The 17,485-nt window shown below is 44.3% G+C and overlaps 1 protein-coding gene across 1 annotated transcript in view; it reads left to right on the forward strand.

Annotated features, from left to right (window-relative positions):
- SLC2A9 (solute carrier family 2 member 9) overlaps nucleotides 1-17,485 on the forward strand; it is a 170,607-nt gene that overhangs the window by 34,181 nt on the left and 118,941 nt on the right. Inside the window, 1 exon segment of the mRNA XM_064489355.1 lies at nucleotides 4,394-4,539. Within this exon segment, the coding sequence (XP_064345425.1) occupies nucleotides 4,394-4,539 (146 nt within the window).

A 17,485-nucleotide genomic window follows, 5' to 3' on the forward strand; every position in this document is an offset into this window, starting at 1 on the left:
TTGGGCGAAATAGATGAGGGAGCTTAAGAGGTACAAACTTGTAGTTATAAGATAAGTGAGTCAGGGGATGCAATGTACAGCACAGGAAATACAGCCGGTGCTACTGCAGCAACTTTGCGTGGTGACAGATGGTAAAGAGATTTGGTGGTGATCATTTTGTAATGTATAAACATATCGAGTCACTGTGTTGTGCACCTGAAATGAATATAATATTGTAAGTCAACTGTACTTCAATGAAAGGCTTTGCTGTCGTTTTATGTAAGAGGACACTGAGGCTCAGAGACTTGAGACAATGAAATGGTTAAGGGTGAGGGTCATGAATTAAGATGGCCTGGGTTCTGCCACCTACCTAGGTTAATTTCATCACCTTGTCTGTATCAGGCTTTGCTATATTAAAAAACAAAACAAAACAAAAACATAATGGCTTAAGGCAATAACCATTTTGCTGAGCTTACAGTTTTGAGGGTTGGCAGGGCGGTTCTGACCTGGGCCGGCCCTGCTGGGCTCTGCTGGGCTCTCTCCCCGTGGCTGAGGCTGGCTGCAGGTCGGTCAGTGGCTGGATAAACTTGGATAGTCTCACTCACATGCGGTTACCCGCAGGTTGGCTGGTCTCAGGGGATCCCGCAGGGCCAGCTCATCTCTGCTGCACGTGGCCTCTCACCCTCGGGTGCCCTTGGAATTGCCGTGGAGTTCTCGTGGTTCCAACAAGCAACAAGAGGGGTGAGTGCCTCAGGGAGCTCGCACACACTGTTCTCCCTGCCCAGATCACTCTTCCCTGCACTATCCCTGTAGCTAGTTCCTCATCCACCCCAGGACACTGCTCAGAAGCCAATACAATGAGGCTTCGCTGGCCACCCCATGTAAAACTGCAACTTCTCCACCCAGGCATCCTCTGTCTCCTCCCTCCAACCCCACTTTGTGTTTCTCTGGAGCCCTTGTCACCCCCTACCACACGGCACATTCCTCATGCTTATGCTCAGCCTCCCTCCAATACAATCCCCCCAGCCCTGCCCAGGATACAGACTGCTCAACAGCAAGGCTTTTTATCTGTTTCATTGCCATTGCCTCGGCTTCTAACAGTGACCACAGTGACCACCTCTCAGTATACACTCAGTAAATGTCTGTTGAATGGTAAATAAGTGAAAAATGAGGCTCCTTTGCCATAAAGAAATGGTTTAATTAATAGATAGATAGATAAATAGATAGATAAATAGATAGAAGGAATTATGTTTTTGAAGTAGTTAGAAAAAGTGTCTGTTTAAAGATACCAGATAGCTACCTAGGTAGGGAGGACTTATAGGACCACAGTCTGGGAAAGGAGTAAAACCCAGAGAGGTAAGCCCACATTGGGGGCAGCTTTTCCTCTTAGAGGTATCTCCTAATTCCACAATGATGGCTGAGAATCTGAGATGCTTATTAGACCTCTCAGCAGATTCATGGAGCTGATGAGGAGGAACTGGGGTCGAACTCCTATCACTAGTCACAGTAAGGCTACACCATAGGAGCAAGGGTCAACCATAAATATATCAGCTCTTCAGACCCTTTCAATCACTGATGGAATCCTGGTAAACTGGGATTGCTCGTGCCTCTAGCCTGTCACCCTGCCAGATGCGTTCATCCAGAACCTCAAACTATTTTTACAATTTTCATATATGCTCTGGCATTAAATAAAAAATAACCAGGCATAAAGAAGAAAATCAGGAGATATAACAGAAATAAGAAACAAACTGATAGTGATTCTGGAAATAAAAGTATCTGACACAACCTTTAAAACAATTATGTTTAATATGTTCAGATGATCAAGAGATATGGTCAAGAATTTTGGCAAAGAAATGAAAGTTATATTTTGATTTACCAAATCAAAATTCTGGAACTAAAAAATGCAAAAGCTGAAGTTAAGAATTTAATGGATTGTTTTATCAGTAGGTTGCACTCAACTGAATCAAGAATCAGGGAACTAAAGCATCAAAAATCAGAAGAAAATATCCGGATTGAAGCATGAAAATACAGAAAAGATGGTAAGAAATGTCTGGGAAATTGTAAAAATGCCTAGCATGCATAAATTGGAGAATCAGAAAGAGAGGAGACAGAGCATGGAGAAAAAGCAGTTTTTGTGAACTAATGGCCAACACTTTTTTCAAGACTGATGAACAACATCAAGCAAACCTGAGAAGCAGCATGGATCCCGAGGAGGATAAACACAAGGAAAACCACACCTATGCACAGTTTAGTAAAATTTCTGACTACCAAGGCAAAACAAAAAGTTATTCTAAAACACAGTCAGGATAAAAAGATATCCTACCTTCAAATTAGTAAGAATAGAATGGACAGCTGGCTATTCAACAAAAACAAAGGAAGACGAAAAAGCAGCAAAATGTTATTTTCAAAGAGCTGACAGAAAAGAACTGCCAACCTAGAATTCTCCACCCAATGAAAATGTCTTTCAAAATTAAAGGTGAAACAAAGACACCTTTTCAAGTCAAACAAAAGCTAATAAAGTTTGTCACCAGCACACTTGCACAAAAGTACAAGACGCTAAGTAGTGTTCTTTAGCTGGGGAGCACCGAGGCTTCCTGGCAGCACTAGAAGCCAGGCGAGGGCACGGAACAGACTCTCCTTCAGAGCCTCCAGAGGAGACCAACCCTGCTGATACCTTGATATTATACCTCTGGCCTCCAGAGCTCTGCGAACGCAATTTCTGTTCCCCCCAGTCATAGCACTTCATGACGGCAGCAAAGGAAACCACCACACCTCCTCACTCACGGAGACCTTCATCTATTGAAATCAGCCCCTTCCCATCACAATTCACCCCACCATCTCGTCTTAACATTCCCTGGCTGGTGACAGCATCACTCCCATCTCTGCCTCCATCTTCACATGCCTCTGTGTCTCCATGAATCTTCACATGGCCTTATTATAAGGACACTGGCCTTTGGATTGAGGGCCCACCCTAGTCCAATGTGACCTCATCTTAACTTGATTACATCTGCAAAGGACCCGTTAGGTCAAATTGGGTCACGTTCGTGGGAAGGAGTGAAGCTGAGCTGAGACAGGAGGACAGGAGGGAGTCAGCCTGTGGAGCTGTGTGGACGAGGGCTCCAGAGAAACAGAACAGCCAAGGCTGAGGTCCTGTGGTCAGAATAAGCCTGGAGTGTTCAGTAAACCCTACAGCTGGGGCACCTGGGAGAAGGAAAGGCAAGAGATGAGGTCAGAGATCGAGAGAGGCCACTCGGGTGTGTGGGATGCTTGGCGCAGCACTACGGGCCTAGGATGGCCAACTGTCCTGGTTTGCCCAGCACTCAGGGGGTTCCCAGGACAGAGAACGTTCAGTGCGGAAACCAGGATGGTCCACAGCAAACTGGGATGTGTTGGTCATCCTATGACCAGCTTTCAAATAGACCATCTCCTCATTCACCACTGGTTTAGCCATCAGCATTTCATTTTTCCATGTCATTTCACAACAGGCAAGTAAAAAGAGTCTCCATTAATTGACAGCCTACTGTGTGCCAGGCACTCTGCTAAGCACTTCCATGTATCCAGTCTGTGCAGGCTCCCTGTGAAGGAGGGTTCTTACTGTGTCAGACGGGCTCCGTGTCCTTCACCACGACCCACGCCCCCTCTCTCCTGCCAGCCTTATCATTTCCTTATTAGCTTTTTGTGAGATGATGATAATTATCCCCAGGGGGTAGGAGGCGTGTGAGGGTGAAGACCTAACAGTTTTCTAAGTGTCCATCAAGTGACCATACATGAGGCGGGTGCTTTATTTATAGTAATTTTATTCCCACCGCAACAGGAATAGGCAGCAATGATTACCCTTTCACAGGTGAGTAAGCGGAGCTACAGGAAGCTAATTAACTTGATCAAGGTCACCCCGTGCAGAAGGCAGGGCTCTGGGACTTGAATCCTTGCACATTTCTCTCTATTCCACTGCCCCCTAAGCAGCATTGTGCCAAATTGATCTGTGGCCAGCCCATTTTTACATGAGGCCAGATGCTCTCAATATGTGTGTTTGGGATAAAAATCCAAATATTATCCAGTTTATGTTGCAACTTTGGAGATAATTCCTGTCTTTTTGCTTCTTAAGCATGTTTGCCTTGAGGGGTGAACAACTGTCACTACCACCATCACCACCATCACCACCACCATCACCACCATCACCATCACCTCAACCCCAACATCAGCTGTATCCTCTCCTGAAATCCACGTCCCAGCCATACTTTACGGATTAAGTGATAAAGCGTGTGTTAAAGTGTTGGCAGTTTGTGCAGAGTGCTGGCAGTGGTACTGTGGCTACAATGCTAGTTTTGTCAATCTCAAAGCAGAGGGAGGTGCCACGACCAGAGTCTTCCCTGGAGGAGCCACCTCTCTCACTGCTGCCACGCTTCCTTCACAGGCATCGCCCTCAGTGCGCTCCCCACGCACCTGAGCGAGATCTCGCCCAGGGAGATCCGTGGCTCTCTGGGGCAGGCGACTGCCACCTTCATCTGCATTGGCGTGTTCCCTGGGCAGCTGCCGGGCCTCCCTGAGCTGCTGGGAAAGGTAAGTGTGGCTCCGCAGCCAACCACGTCCGTTCTCATTCCACATCACCATCTCAGCTCCCCATGTCCCTTGCAGGACGAAGGGTAGTCAGTGAACCCTCCCCCCAAAAGTTCGTTCCTAAGCCTTGGAATTCCCGAGCATTCAAGCCTTTCACGTATCACTGGAGAAAAGTTGTTGTTGAGTTCCTTTGATTGAGTTTGATTTTTTTTTTTTTTTAGAAAATAAAGAATATACAACAAATTCAAAGCTCATAGAGCGTTTGAATCCACCCATTCAATAGCTCTTGCTAACAGCTCAATTAGAATTCATTTAGGCTTTTTCCCTTGCTTATTCAAACTTAAACACAGGTGGTTTTTTTTTTTTTTTGTTTGTTTTTAATGGAATCATGCCATATGCATTGTTCTGCTACTTGCTGTCTTCATTTAATGTATTTTGGGACTCTTGCCAAGATGTTTTCAGCTCTACTTCACTCTAGAGTCTTTCCTTCCCACATAAATATGCATAGTCTTCTGTTTTTGGCTTTCTGTTTTGGAAGCAGGAAGGTCTGACTTTAAATCCCAGTGCAACAATATACCTGCTGTGTGGCCTTGGCAAGGAGGAGTGCCTCATCCAGATTGGGGTGGGGAGGGATGTGATCAAGGAAGGCTTCCCAGAAGGGGTGGCCTCTAAATTGAACCCTGAAGGGTGAGCAGCAGTTAGGCAGGTAATGATGGAGTTCAGAGAGAAGACACTGCCCGGAAAGGGGGCAGCTAAAGAAAAGGCCCTGAGATGGGAAAGGGGCTGTGAAAGACTGGGAGTGGCTTGGGGGCTGAGGGAGGAGCACGTGCAGGGAGGGCGGGAGGGGAGGCACCTGTTCCCTGAGCCGCAGTAGACTTACCCCTGGGGGAGTAGGGAGCCCTAGGTGGCACGAGAGCAGGAGAGTGACAAGGCCACATCTGAGTTAGAAGGTGGCTCTGGGGTCGTGGGGGGCAGGTGTGGACAAGGGTGGGAAGGGTGAGGAGGGAGGAGAGGGACCTGACGGAGACTTGCTGTGGGTGCCCGTGGTGAGGGTAGGCGGAGGCGGGAACTGAGGCAGTGGACCAGAGGAGAGAGAAGGGGTGGACTGAGACCCCGGGCCTTGCTGCCTGAGTATCCGATGAGCACGAGGGAAGGAGAAGCGCGAGGACCCCTCCCAGGGACACGAGGCGTCCCCTCCCCACTGACACAAGAGGGCCGGGAGGGAGGAGATTAAACCGCTAGTGAGGGTCCAGCGCCCAATGCCCGCCACTTCTGGGCGCGTGAGCGGAGCACAGCTGTCACGCCGGCCCTGCGCTGAGTGCCCACGGCCGGGGCCGCGTCACGGGCAGCTGTATCTGCAGGCGTGGGAACGGGAGCTGAGAGCCGGGCGGGGCTCACTACTGGGAAAATGCTGGAGCTGCAGCCGGAACCCGCTCAGTCCGCCCGCCGAGCCACGCGTGCGGGTGTCTTCCTCCGCCCGGAACGGGGCCCTCTGGGCTCTCTGGGAATGTGAGAATGACTGACTACAGTTCCAACGTGTGGGTTCTGCCCCTGCATCGAGCAATGTGTCCTGCGATTCAGCTCAGTTCTGACACCACCCCCTGGACGCAGCGTCAGGGCTCAGTCCGCCAGGACTGCCTCACCGTCAGGGCTCATCCAAGTCCAGGTCGTCACCTGTGCTTCTGACCGACGGGCTGTAAATGAGAGGGTCCCAGGACCCCTCCTAGATTCAGTGCATTTGCTAGAGTACTCACAGAACTCAGAAAACCAGTTTACTCACTAGACTACTGGTTTATTGTGAAAGGGTGTAACTCAAGAGCTGTCCGATGGAACTGCTGTAGAGGCTGAGGGCTGAGAAAGGCGCGGGGCTTCCACACTTCAAACCGTGTTCACCAGCTGGGAGGCACTCCAAGCCCCATCCTTTTGGGTTTTAATGGAGCCTTCATTATATAAGCATGATTTTTTGTTTAGTCTTTTAATTAATTTTATTTTTAATACAATTTTTAAAGGTTACACTCCATTAAAAGCTATTACAAAATACTGGCTATATTCCCCGTGTTGTGTAATACGTCCTTGAGCCCGTCTTGACACGGTAGTTGGTACCTCCCCCGCCCCACTTCTCTATTGCCCCTTCCGTCCTGGTAACCACTAGTTCGTTCTCTGTCTGTGAGTCTGTGTCCTTTTTGTTATATTCACTAGTTTGTTGTATTTTTTAGATTCCACATATAAGTGATACCATACAGTATTTGTCTTTGTCTGACTTATTTCACCTAGCATAATGCTCTCCAGGTCCTTCCATATTGCTGCAAATGGCAGAATTTCATTCTTTTTTATTGCTGAGTAATATTCCACACATACCACACCTTCTTTGTTCATTTATCTGTTGATGAACACTTAGGCTGTTTTCATACCATGACAATTGTAAATAATGCTGCTGGGAACACTGGGGTGCATGTATCTTTTCAAATTATTATTTTTGTTTTTTCTCAGATGCATGCCCAGCAGTGGAATTGCTGGATCATGTGGTAGTTCTATTTTTTGTTTTTTGAGAAACCTCCATACTCTTTTCCCCTGTGGCTGCACCAGTTTACATTCCCTTCAACAGTATCTAGGGTTCCCTTTTCTCCACATCCTTGCTAACATTTGTTATGTGTGTTCTTCTTGACGATAGCCATTCTGAAGGTGTGTGAGGTGATATCTTATGGTTTTGATTTGCATTTCCCTGGGGATAAGCGCTGTTGAGCATCTTTTCATGTGCCTGTTGGCCATCTGCATTTCACATAGGCAGGATGTGAAATGTCACATAGGCAGGATGTCACATAGGCAGGATGAATTAAACATGGGCCATTGGTGGCTGAACTCAATCTCCAGCCCCTCTCCCCTTGCCAGACAGCAGAGGGTGGGATTGAAAGTTCCAGCCCTCTAATCGTGTGATTGATTCACCTGGCCACCTGCTCCCATCCTTAGGTGTGGTCCTAAAGTCGCTTCACTAACCTAGACTTAGATGTAGTTGAAAGAGGTTTGTTATGAATATAAAATATCTTGACTGGTCTTAGCACTTAGGAAATTCCAAGGGTTTTAGGAGGAGCTTTGTGCTTCTGGACGAAGACCAAGTACATATTTCTTACTATAAACCCCAACAGGACGGTGAGCGCTGAGGCCGGGAGGACACAGGGTCTTCCTAAGCCTCTTGCCTCCTTCAGCAAAGGTTCCATGAGCAGGAATTAGGCAGGGTGGCTCCAGATGACAGGGTAATGGGGGCTGGTTGGCATTTATCACTTAAAAACCTTTTTTTGGAGGAATGTTTTGCTATTTCTATTGTGGTAAAATATACATAAGGTTTACCATTTTAACCATTTTAAAGTGTGTTATTCTATAGCGTTATGTATGTCTTTGTATATCTCATCTAATCCAGGTCACCTCAGAGGCATCTGCTTCTGATCGTTTATCATCAACCCTTCTGGGTTATTATCGCTACAATTTTGTTTTCTTCATTTGCAAAACTGGAAACAACTCACACATTTGTGGCTGTTGGAGGCATGACAATTTCTCTAATTAATGTTTTTTGAAAACAGTTTCCTTACTGAAGTGAGAGTCCACATTAACGAGACTATTTTGCTTTTTGTTGGTAAAAGTATTTTAAAATTCTGAAAGTAAACATTGCCTGTGTGACAATAAACCAGCATAACAATTACAGCCTCAGCTCTTCAAACATAAGAAATATATTTTAAAATTAATGAATAGAACTGGCCTCCTTGGGTAAAAAGTAAATAAATATCTGCCTCAGGAGAGCCTAAGCTTTTCTCTTTTGAGATACTTTTCAGTTTCTCATCCTTCATCCAAGTTCTCTTTTGTAACTCACTGTCAGTTTCTTTCTGCTCCTTGGGTCCTGTCTCGGTCCTCTGGAGGCTGCTGTAACAGATACCACAGGCCGGCTGGCTTATAAACAACAGAAACTTATTTCTCACAGGTTTGGAGACTGGAGGTCCCAGATCAAGGTGGCAGCGCGATCAGGTTCTGGTGAGGGTCCCCTTTCCTGCTTGTACACAGCCACCTTCTCGCTGTGTCCTCACCTCGGGGACAGCGAGGTCATCTCTCTTCTGTCTCTTCCTCTAAGGGCACTGATCCCATTCATAAGGGCTCCACCCTCATGACCTAAGCACCTCCCAAAAGCCCCACTTCCTAACACTCTAACCTTGGGAATCAGGATTTCAGCATTTGGATTTGGGGGTGGGGGACACATTCAGTCTGCAGCAGGTCCCAGGTCTTTCTTGAACCTCTGTCTTCTCTCTCCATTCACTCACTCGGCACATTCTATGAGTTGCGTGCTGGAGCTGCAGCTTTGATCGTGACCCCGAGCCAGGTACAACCTGCACCTCTATCTTGCTCACGGACTGCGTTGACTGTGTGGCCATGGACAGGTCACCTCCTTGAGCCAGTGTCTCCATCGGTGGCAGGCATGCTCACAAGTCCCAAATCCGAAGCTCCACTTCAACATGACTTCCTCCAGGGAACATCTCTGGCAAACAGTGATCCTGTTCAGCATGTCTCCCGAATGGACACCTTGTCCACGCACCTGTCCCATGCTGTTAGTTCTGCTTTCTTCTGTATCTTTTCTCTGCAGTAGGTCACGTTTTACTGATGCATATATACGTTAAATGCAGAAGCTACAAGTTTGTTCACTCATTCAGCAAATATTCAGGAAGCTTCTGCTCTGGGACGGGTGTTGGGCTGGTGACTGGTGATCATGTACTGGGGAGGTCAGACTGCTCCCTGCTCTGGGGAGCTCACAGGAAAGACAATTCACCAATGATCAGCGGGATGGGGGAAAGGTAGGGCACTGTCCTAGAGTGGGGGGTCAGGGATGGTCTTCCTGTAGAAATGACATTTACACTCATGCCTTGAGGATGCATAGGATTTGCCCAGGTCAGGACTGGTGGGGAGAGAGAGAGGCAGGAGCGGGAAGCGTGTTCCACACAGAGGGAACAGTAAAAGTGAAGGCCCTGTCATCTGTCATCTGTTCAGAGGCAGAAACCCAAGGGGGCCTGGAGCACCAAGACAGAGAGGGAGGTGCCACTAGAAAGGTAAGGGCTGGGGGGCCACACCTGTGTCACGAGTGATTTCAGTGAAGGGTGGACAAGATGAGGGGGCTCAGGGGAGGCTGTGGCAGCTGGGGGGCATGCCTTTCCACTGAGGGTGGCTGCTGCTGTGTCCCCGACAGGTACACGACTGGAGGTGGTTGATTTTCTAATTTTTGAGAGAAGAATCCAGATTTTTATGTCCCATTTCTTGACTTTTATATATTGGAAGCCAGTTGGTTTTTAAAGAAACAAACAGCCTCCTATCTGTGGGTTGGGTCCAGCCTGTTCACACACTTCAACAGGGACTGTGTGTGGCTGTGGAGTTTCTTTATCCAAGAGCCACGGAAGGTCACTGCCAGGTTGAAGTAAGGCAATGACAGAGAGGATGTGTGCTTTAAAAAAGACTCGTCGGCTGCAGCACAGAGAAAGGACTGGATCCCAGTAAAGCCCTAAGAGATTGCACTGGTCTAGTGGAGAGATGGATTAGAGTCATGGCCATGGGCACAGAGAAATCACTTAGTGAGTGGTGGGATGCGGTGCCTGAGGGAGGAGGAGTCAAGGATAAAGCCGAGCATCTGGCACGTCAGCCAGCTAGAGTGGCAGCGGCAGGTGCTAACACAGGGCGCCCTGGAGGAGAAGCAGCTCTGCGGGCATGGATGCCGAGGTCCCTGAAATGAACTGCCCGAGTCGCAGAGCAACTTCAGGGCAGAGCTGATTCAAGAACCCAGGTACCTGGATTCCCAGGCGAGGGTCCCCTCTCCCTGCACCCACCAGGCTCATAAGCATGACACTGGCCAAGGGGCATGGTGCGAATGCCCACCTCTGACCCCAGCAGCTGAGAGGCAGTACTGTTGGTCCCCATAGACTGTCTTTTCCCATCAGATTGGATTTCTTTCGGATAGTCTTGGACTTGGCTACGAGCGTATGTGAGCAACTCAGTGAATGTCTTTTTTTCAAATTCAAGCTCAGGGAAGATGAATTTGGGGTTTCTGGTCCAGGAAAGAATGTCTAATGGGAAGTTTTCATTCATCTCTTCAGGAATTTGTGATACTCCAGCCAAGTGAGAGCCAGTTATTTCGCTAAGTGTCAGCATTTCATTTTCTCTATTTTAATCGTATTTCGTTTACCTTCAAAGACAGAGACAACTGAGCTCCTAAGAAAAAAAAAATTAAAGAGAGAAAAGCTGTGTTCGATGCAGGCAGTTGCTTTGAAATGCAGAGGCTGGAGGAAGCAGCAAGAAGGCTTTAGAACAGCCGCCGGAAGGCAAGAGAGGGAAATAAATGTAGGAATTAACACTGGGGCTGTGAATTTAATCAAAGACACATCATAAAACACTGTGGAGGTGGTGTGACATTTTATTTTTCCAAAGGATATTTCAAAAATGTATTAATTAGCTATTTCTCTGACAATGATAAAGAAGAAAGGAATTGGGATAAAAACTGTAAGCAGAAGTGTGAGAAGACATGGACACAGCTTGAGATCCTAAGTGAATGGTTTCACACCCCTGGGAGGACATCCTTTCTGCACGAGGCGTTGGGCCCAGGAAGAAGTGGGAGCTCAGACTTCATCACTGCTCCAGTGGGGACGCACTTCACGCACGACTCACGTCCAGTTTGTTCCTTTATAAAAATACTTGGAACCGCTGGGAAATATAAAAAAGGAAGTAAAGTCACTTGAAATTCTGCCATGTTAGGAAAGGCAGCGACGTTGAGTATTTTGGTCTATGACTTGCTAGGTATCTATACACCTGTTATGCAGTAGAGAGAACACTGTGCCTTGAGTTCTGCTTTTAAAAAAGCACTAACTATCCCGTCAAAGGCATTTCTCCATATCACTAGATTCTAGGTAGATGCCTATTTTTAAAATAGCGTCAGTAATTTTCAGTGTTACATTATATTCCATCACAAAGGTGCCCTGTAACTATTATTGTCTGTGTTGAATGCCTTTGCTGTCCCTGGATTTTTCACTAACTTGAACAATACTGAAACAAGTATCTTTCATAAATCTCTTACCTCCTGTTTGTTAACTTACTTGTCTGATTTTCATGATCATGGTATACCCATACTCCTTGTAGACAATATGGAAGAAATTGGTAAAGAAAAACATTAAAATGTCTACATCTCACCATTTCTGGACAAACACTTTAACGGTTTTAAAAGCATCTTTCCATTATTTTTTAACACCTTCATTGTGGTATGATTCCTATACAGTAAACTACATGTATTTCAGATGCACAGTGTAATGAATTTTGATAGATGTGTACACCAATGAAACCACCACCACAATCATTATGTTTTAATCATATAAACTTGTACACACACGCACATACTTGGTTCGTTACATTTATAACTTTCTGTATGCTGATCATTTTGCAACACTATGTTGTAAGCAAGTCATGAAAATTATTTGCCATGATAATTTTAAGAACTGTACCTTACTCTCTTTTATGAGTTGCCGTAATTTGTTTCATTGTTCTCTTATTTGCTGGACATCTGGATCGTGTTTATTATTGGAACACTGAATTTGCCAACTTAGAATAAACAGTCTTCTACATAAATCATTATTCAGATCGCGATTTCTGTGGTTTAGGGTCCTGGAAATGGAAACAATAGGACAAAGAATATAATTTATTTGACACTTTCACACATATGGAATTTTTCTCCGGAGAGGCAGCCTCAATTTCCTTCCCATCACACTGTACAGGAGCATACAGCGTCACTACACCTCTGTCATCCATAAGCGTTTAAATGACTCTTTGGTATTTGATAGGCAAAAATAGTAAGTATTGCCTTAGAATATTATCTTCTGTTTCTTTGCTTATTAGCAAGATTGGATATTTCATAAGTGCTTTATTTTCCTGTTAGTGCTGTAACAAGGTACCACAACAGAGACTGAAATTTATCCTCTCGTATTCCTGGATACCAGAAGTTCAAAAGCAGTTTCACTGGAATGAAATCGAGGTGTAAGAAGGGTGGTGCCCCCTCTGGAGGCTCTGGCCAAGGTTCTGCTCCTTAACTCATCTGGCTGCTGGTGGTGGCCAGTGTTCCTCTGCTTGTGGCCACATTGCTCCAGGCTCTGCCCCCGTGGTCACGCTGGCTCCTCTTTTTCCTTTTCTGGTCAAATGTTCCTTTGCCTCCCTCTTCTAAAAGCACCTGGGCATTTAGGGCCCACCCAGATAATCCAGGATACTCTTCCCATCTGGAGATCTTTAATTGCAAAACAAAATGTTTGCCATATAATTTAATATTCCCAGGTTCCAGGAATTAGCATGTGGATGTCTGAGGAGGCCACCACTGAGCCCACCACACTAAGTTCACTCGTTTCCAGGCATTTCTTCTGTAAATTGTCTATTCGTGTGCTTTGCTTATGCATCTGTTGGGGTGTTAATGACTCTCTTAGTAATTTTTACAACCTCTTTTGCTTTGAAGGATATTAACCCTTCAATATATTGGTGGCAAATATTTTTATGGTTCTTCTTTTTACTTTTAATTTCCTTTTTATTTTCAATGTGAGGATTATAAAAAACCATTTTTATTTAACAAAGTCTTTTCCTTTGAGATTTCTTCCACTGATTTTCAGCTTAGGAACTTCTTCCCATCTCAGGAATCTTCATCTGTATTTATTTGTGGGTGGTCTGTGGTGTCTGGTTTTTACATTTAATTCTTAAAATCTTTTGAGTTATTTTAGAATATGGTTAAAGCATTTAAATGCGTCTCTGCCCTTCCTCACTTACCACTTTTTCTTTAACCCAAACAACCTCTCCCCTATTGATGTTTTTTTGGGGATGAAGCAATTAGGTTTATTTATTTACCTATTCTTGGAGGAGGTACTGGGTATTGAACCCAGGACCTCGGGCCTGCGCAGCATGCACTCTATGACTTGAGCTCCACCTTCCACCCTCCCCTGTTGATTTTTGAGGTTTCCTTACCACACATTAAATTCACAATATACCTGAGTTTCTGCTTCTGGGCCATCCACTTTGTTCCTTTTACATTTCTATTCCAGTGCCCACACCTTGCTGTTTTTCTCATGGTAACTTTATTTATCATATGTTTAATACTGGCCTCCCTAGTCTTCATTTTCAAAACTGAGCCAGAAACAGTATTCTCCTGTGGGAACTTTAAAGCTATTTTCTCATTTTCAAGACAAATAAAAATGTCATTGAAGTTTTAGTTGGAATTGTGTTAAACTGATTCATTAGTTTGAACCCAGTTGAGATTGTTCATAATTCATTATTTCCATTGAGAAACATACCGTGCCTCCCTTTTCATTTAGGTTTTCTTTTGTATCACTCAGCTGTTTTTGTATTTCTCACTAAGCAATAAAAGCTAATTTTCTTATTAATTATAGTTATTTTCCATCTTGTTGCTGCTATTGGAGTTTTTTTTTTTTCATTACATTTTTGGTTGTTAACAAAATATGGGAAAGCTATTGATTATATACGTCAATCTGGAACTCTCTTTTGCTTTCTATTTATTTGTCCGTTTGTTGAGGCAATTCAAATGAGTGATCATTGATCACATCTGCGAAGAGTGATAATTCTGCCCCCTCCTTGCTAATAGCTATGCCTTTTCTTTCTTTTTACTGACAATCATGTCTTATTGCTTTGGCCAGTTATGTTAACAATGTTGACTGTAGTGGGCATCTTTGTTTTTTCATGATTTATTGGGAATACCTATTGTGTTTCAGTATTAAGTTTATTAATTCTTAACTAATTTTAAATGGATATTATTTATCTTGGTAAGGAATTATCCATCTCATCTTAGTTTTTATAGACTATAAGCAATGTGGAAAATATTTTCTGATTTTTATTAAGCTATTGATGCTTTTTTGTTACCTGACAATCAATTATTGGGTATTTTATATCATTAGGATGCCCTTGTATTAAACCATCCTTACATCCTGGGGTATATCTTTATTGGTCACTGTGGAATATTCTTTTTATATGTTGTTAAATTTGATTCATTAATATCTTGTTTAGATTTATATACCTATATCCAGTGATGAGATTAGTCTAGAGTTTTAATTTTTATCTCCTTTCATCTTTTACTCATTCTAAAAGATAGTATATAACATTAGTTGATAAGTAAAGTATCAAACATCCTCACTAGTAAAACCATCTCAACCTGGTCTTTTCAGGAAAGCATTCTTTGAGGAAATTTTATCAGTTTCTTCTTTAATTAATCTAATCTATTTTCTTTTGAGTCAATTTTTTAAATTTCTGCCTTTTCAAAAAAGCACTCATTTCATTGAAACATTCAAATATGGACACAGCTATACATATGACTAAATAAAGTTTAATGTTCTCATGTCTATTCTTTACATCTTCTTTCTTGATTTAATTTTATTTATTTGATTTTGCCTTCTCTCTTTTGAAATAAAATTTCCAGATTGTTGCCTCTAATTCTGTTATTTGAAAGATTAAATTCTGTTATCCATTTTATGGCTTTCCAGTTTTATTAATTTCTGCTTTGTCTTTATTATTCATACATTTTTTCCTTTGAACATAGATTTGCCAACTTTCCCAAAATTTTAGAAAAACATTTTTTCAATGTTAGTGCTTCTAAATAATTTTTCATCTTGATTCCATATTCAGAACAATTATTTAGAACAATGTTTTCAATTCCCAAGTAGATGTGACTCTGTTGTTGTCACTCATCACCAGTTTTATTTTGTTGTGTAAAGAGAACGTAATCCATAAATTACTCCTTTGGGGAACACGTGGAAGTTACTCTGTGACTGGTTTGGGATTAATTTTTGTAAACAGTCTATGTTTGCTGAAGGACAGTATCTCTTTCTTGGCGCATTGTAACACAGAGACCTGACATTACAAAACGATCATGATTTCATTACAATAATTAATGTTAACCTACAAAATACTAAGAATCTCATATCAGAAAAACTCCACACAAGATGAAGAAGGGTTGAGAACATGTGATTCTGTAGTAGAAGAATGAAGTCCAAAGGGCAGGGCGCACAGCTCGTCAGGTAGCGGCCGTGCGGGTTCTGGGTCCAGACTGCCCGGCTCTGCCTCCCAGCCCCACTGCCCACGTGCTGTGGGGCTTTGAGTAAGTTTCTGAACCTCTCTTAGCCTGTTTCCTCACCTATCCGATGGGCTTACAGTGGCCCCTGTTTCATGGGACTATTGTAAGACCTGAAGAAGGAAATATATGTCAAACACTCGAAAGAGTACCTGGAGCTGGTGCTAAATAGATGTCAGCCAATAGCTCATTTAATTCAATACTTGGAAATAAATATTATGACTTTCTATTTTAGAGATTAAAAATTCGGTCCCAGAGAGGTTTAATAATCACCCCTTAAATAATCACCCCAGTGACCACAGCAAGAAGGCGGTGGAGGCTGGCTGGAGCCGGAGCTTCCTGGCTTTGCAGCCATGACCTCTGTGCAGCAGGACCTGCAGAGCTGGCCGTGCTGATAGGGAGCGTGGGGGAACATCCCACAAGTTTAGAGTCCTGGCATAGAAGGCCGGCAGGCCAGTCCTTTTCAGTGTCATGTTGTCCCAGCCCCTGAGTGGGTAAAAGGGTTAGAGCAGGCAAGTAGCTAGATATGAGCAGAGAAAGGGGCACCCCGGGGCCAAATGACAGAAAACCATTCATCTTGTGAACAACAGGGGTCCTTGAAAAGGCCAAGAAAAACAGGAACCTCCAGACTGATAAGAACCCATACACTCTGGGTTGACAGGTGTCCTGGAGGCAAAGAAAAGTGGGACAAGACAAGAAGCTCCACCATCGCTTGCTCATTATGACCTCCATCCGACTGTAACCTTCACTTATGACCTCCATCCAAACGTAACCTTTTGTGTATTATGACCTCATCCGACTTCCCGATCAAGACTAAATAAGCATGAAAAACCCTTCCTCCCCCTGGGAAGGTGGAGCTGGGAGGAAGCTCAGGAAAGACGACACCAAGCCCCTCCCCACCGATGAATATTCTGCCCATTCATTTTTACACCCGATAACCAGCCTGCCAAAGAAACTCGGGGCAGCTGCCCACCTGGGTCTGCCTGCTCTTTCCTTGCGAGCATACAGTCTATCCCTTAATAAATCTTTGCTTTGCTTTCTTGCCCCCGGTGTCTCGTTTCTGAATTCTTTCTGAGATGAGACAAGAACCTTCCCCGTCGACAACAAAAGTATCTATTTTCTCTGAGCTTTTGATCTAGAATTCTCTGTCCTTCCTTTAAGCCCGGGAAGAAAAGAGCACTTGATTTTTATAAAAATATAAGACACGTATTCATTCACATTACAGTGATTTTGAGCCCCAAACAGACCCAACAACATTCTAACCCGATGAGAATCTTCTTCATTCTCCAGTGACTTAGAAATCACATCTTTTCTCTTTGAAAAGAAGAATCTCATTTTGGGCACAACTCAGATGTCTTCTGTAGCCAGAGAAAATGCTCTGGTGGGTGGGGAGCAGCCACATGATGAATTTCCTTTGATGGGAAATAGGAAAAAAGAAAATTAGAGACTGTCATCGCTGCATTCTTCCTGCCACTTCAGAGGTCCTCACCGGGTGATGTCCAGACTCCTTCAAATGACATTCTGAGCGCTTGAGTTTTCTCTTTCAGATAATTCAGGCTTTCAAGTGGGGCGTCCTGTCAGCTTCCTGTGTTGGCTATAATTCACCTCTCCAACAATGGGAAGAAGAATTCTGTTCTGTGTGGGAAGGGCTCTGCCTTTTGTCGAGTATTAGAACTCATGTCTGAAAAATTGCTATTAATAAGATTTGTTTAGGGACGACTCACAGCTGGAATCAGAGTGCAGCCTTGCGGGGATCCTTGGAGTGTGACCCCTGCCCCAACCAATTCCTGCTGAATCTGAAATTCTGGGGTATAGCTTAGCAATCTG

This window comes from Camelus dromedarius, chromosome 1 (assembly GCF_036321535.1).
Source record: "Camelus dromedarius isolate mCamDro1 chromosome 1, mCamDro1.pat, whole genome shotgun sequence".
NCBI lineage: Eukaryota > Metazoa > Chordata > Mammalia > Artiodactyla > Camelidae > Camelus > Camelus dromedarius.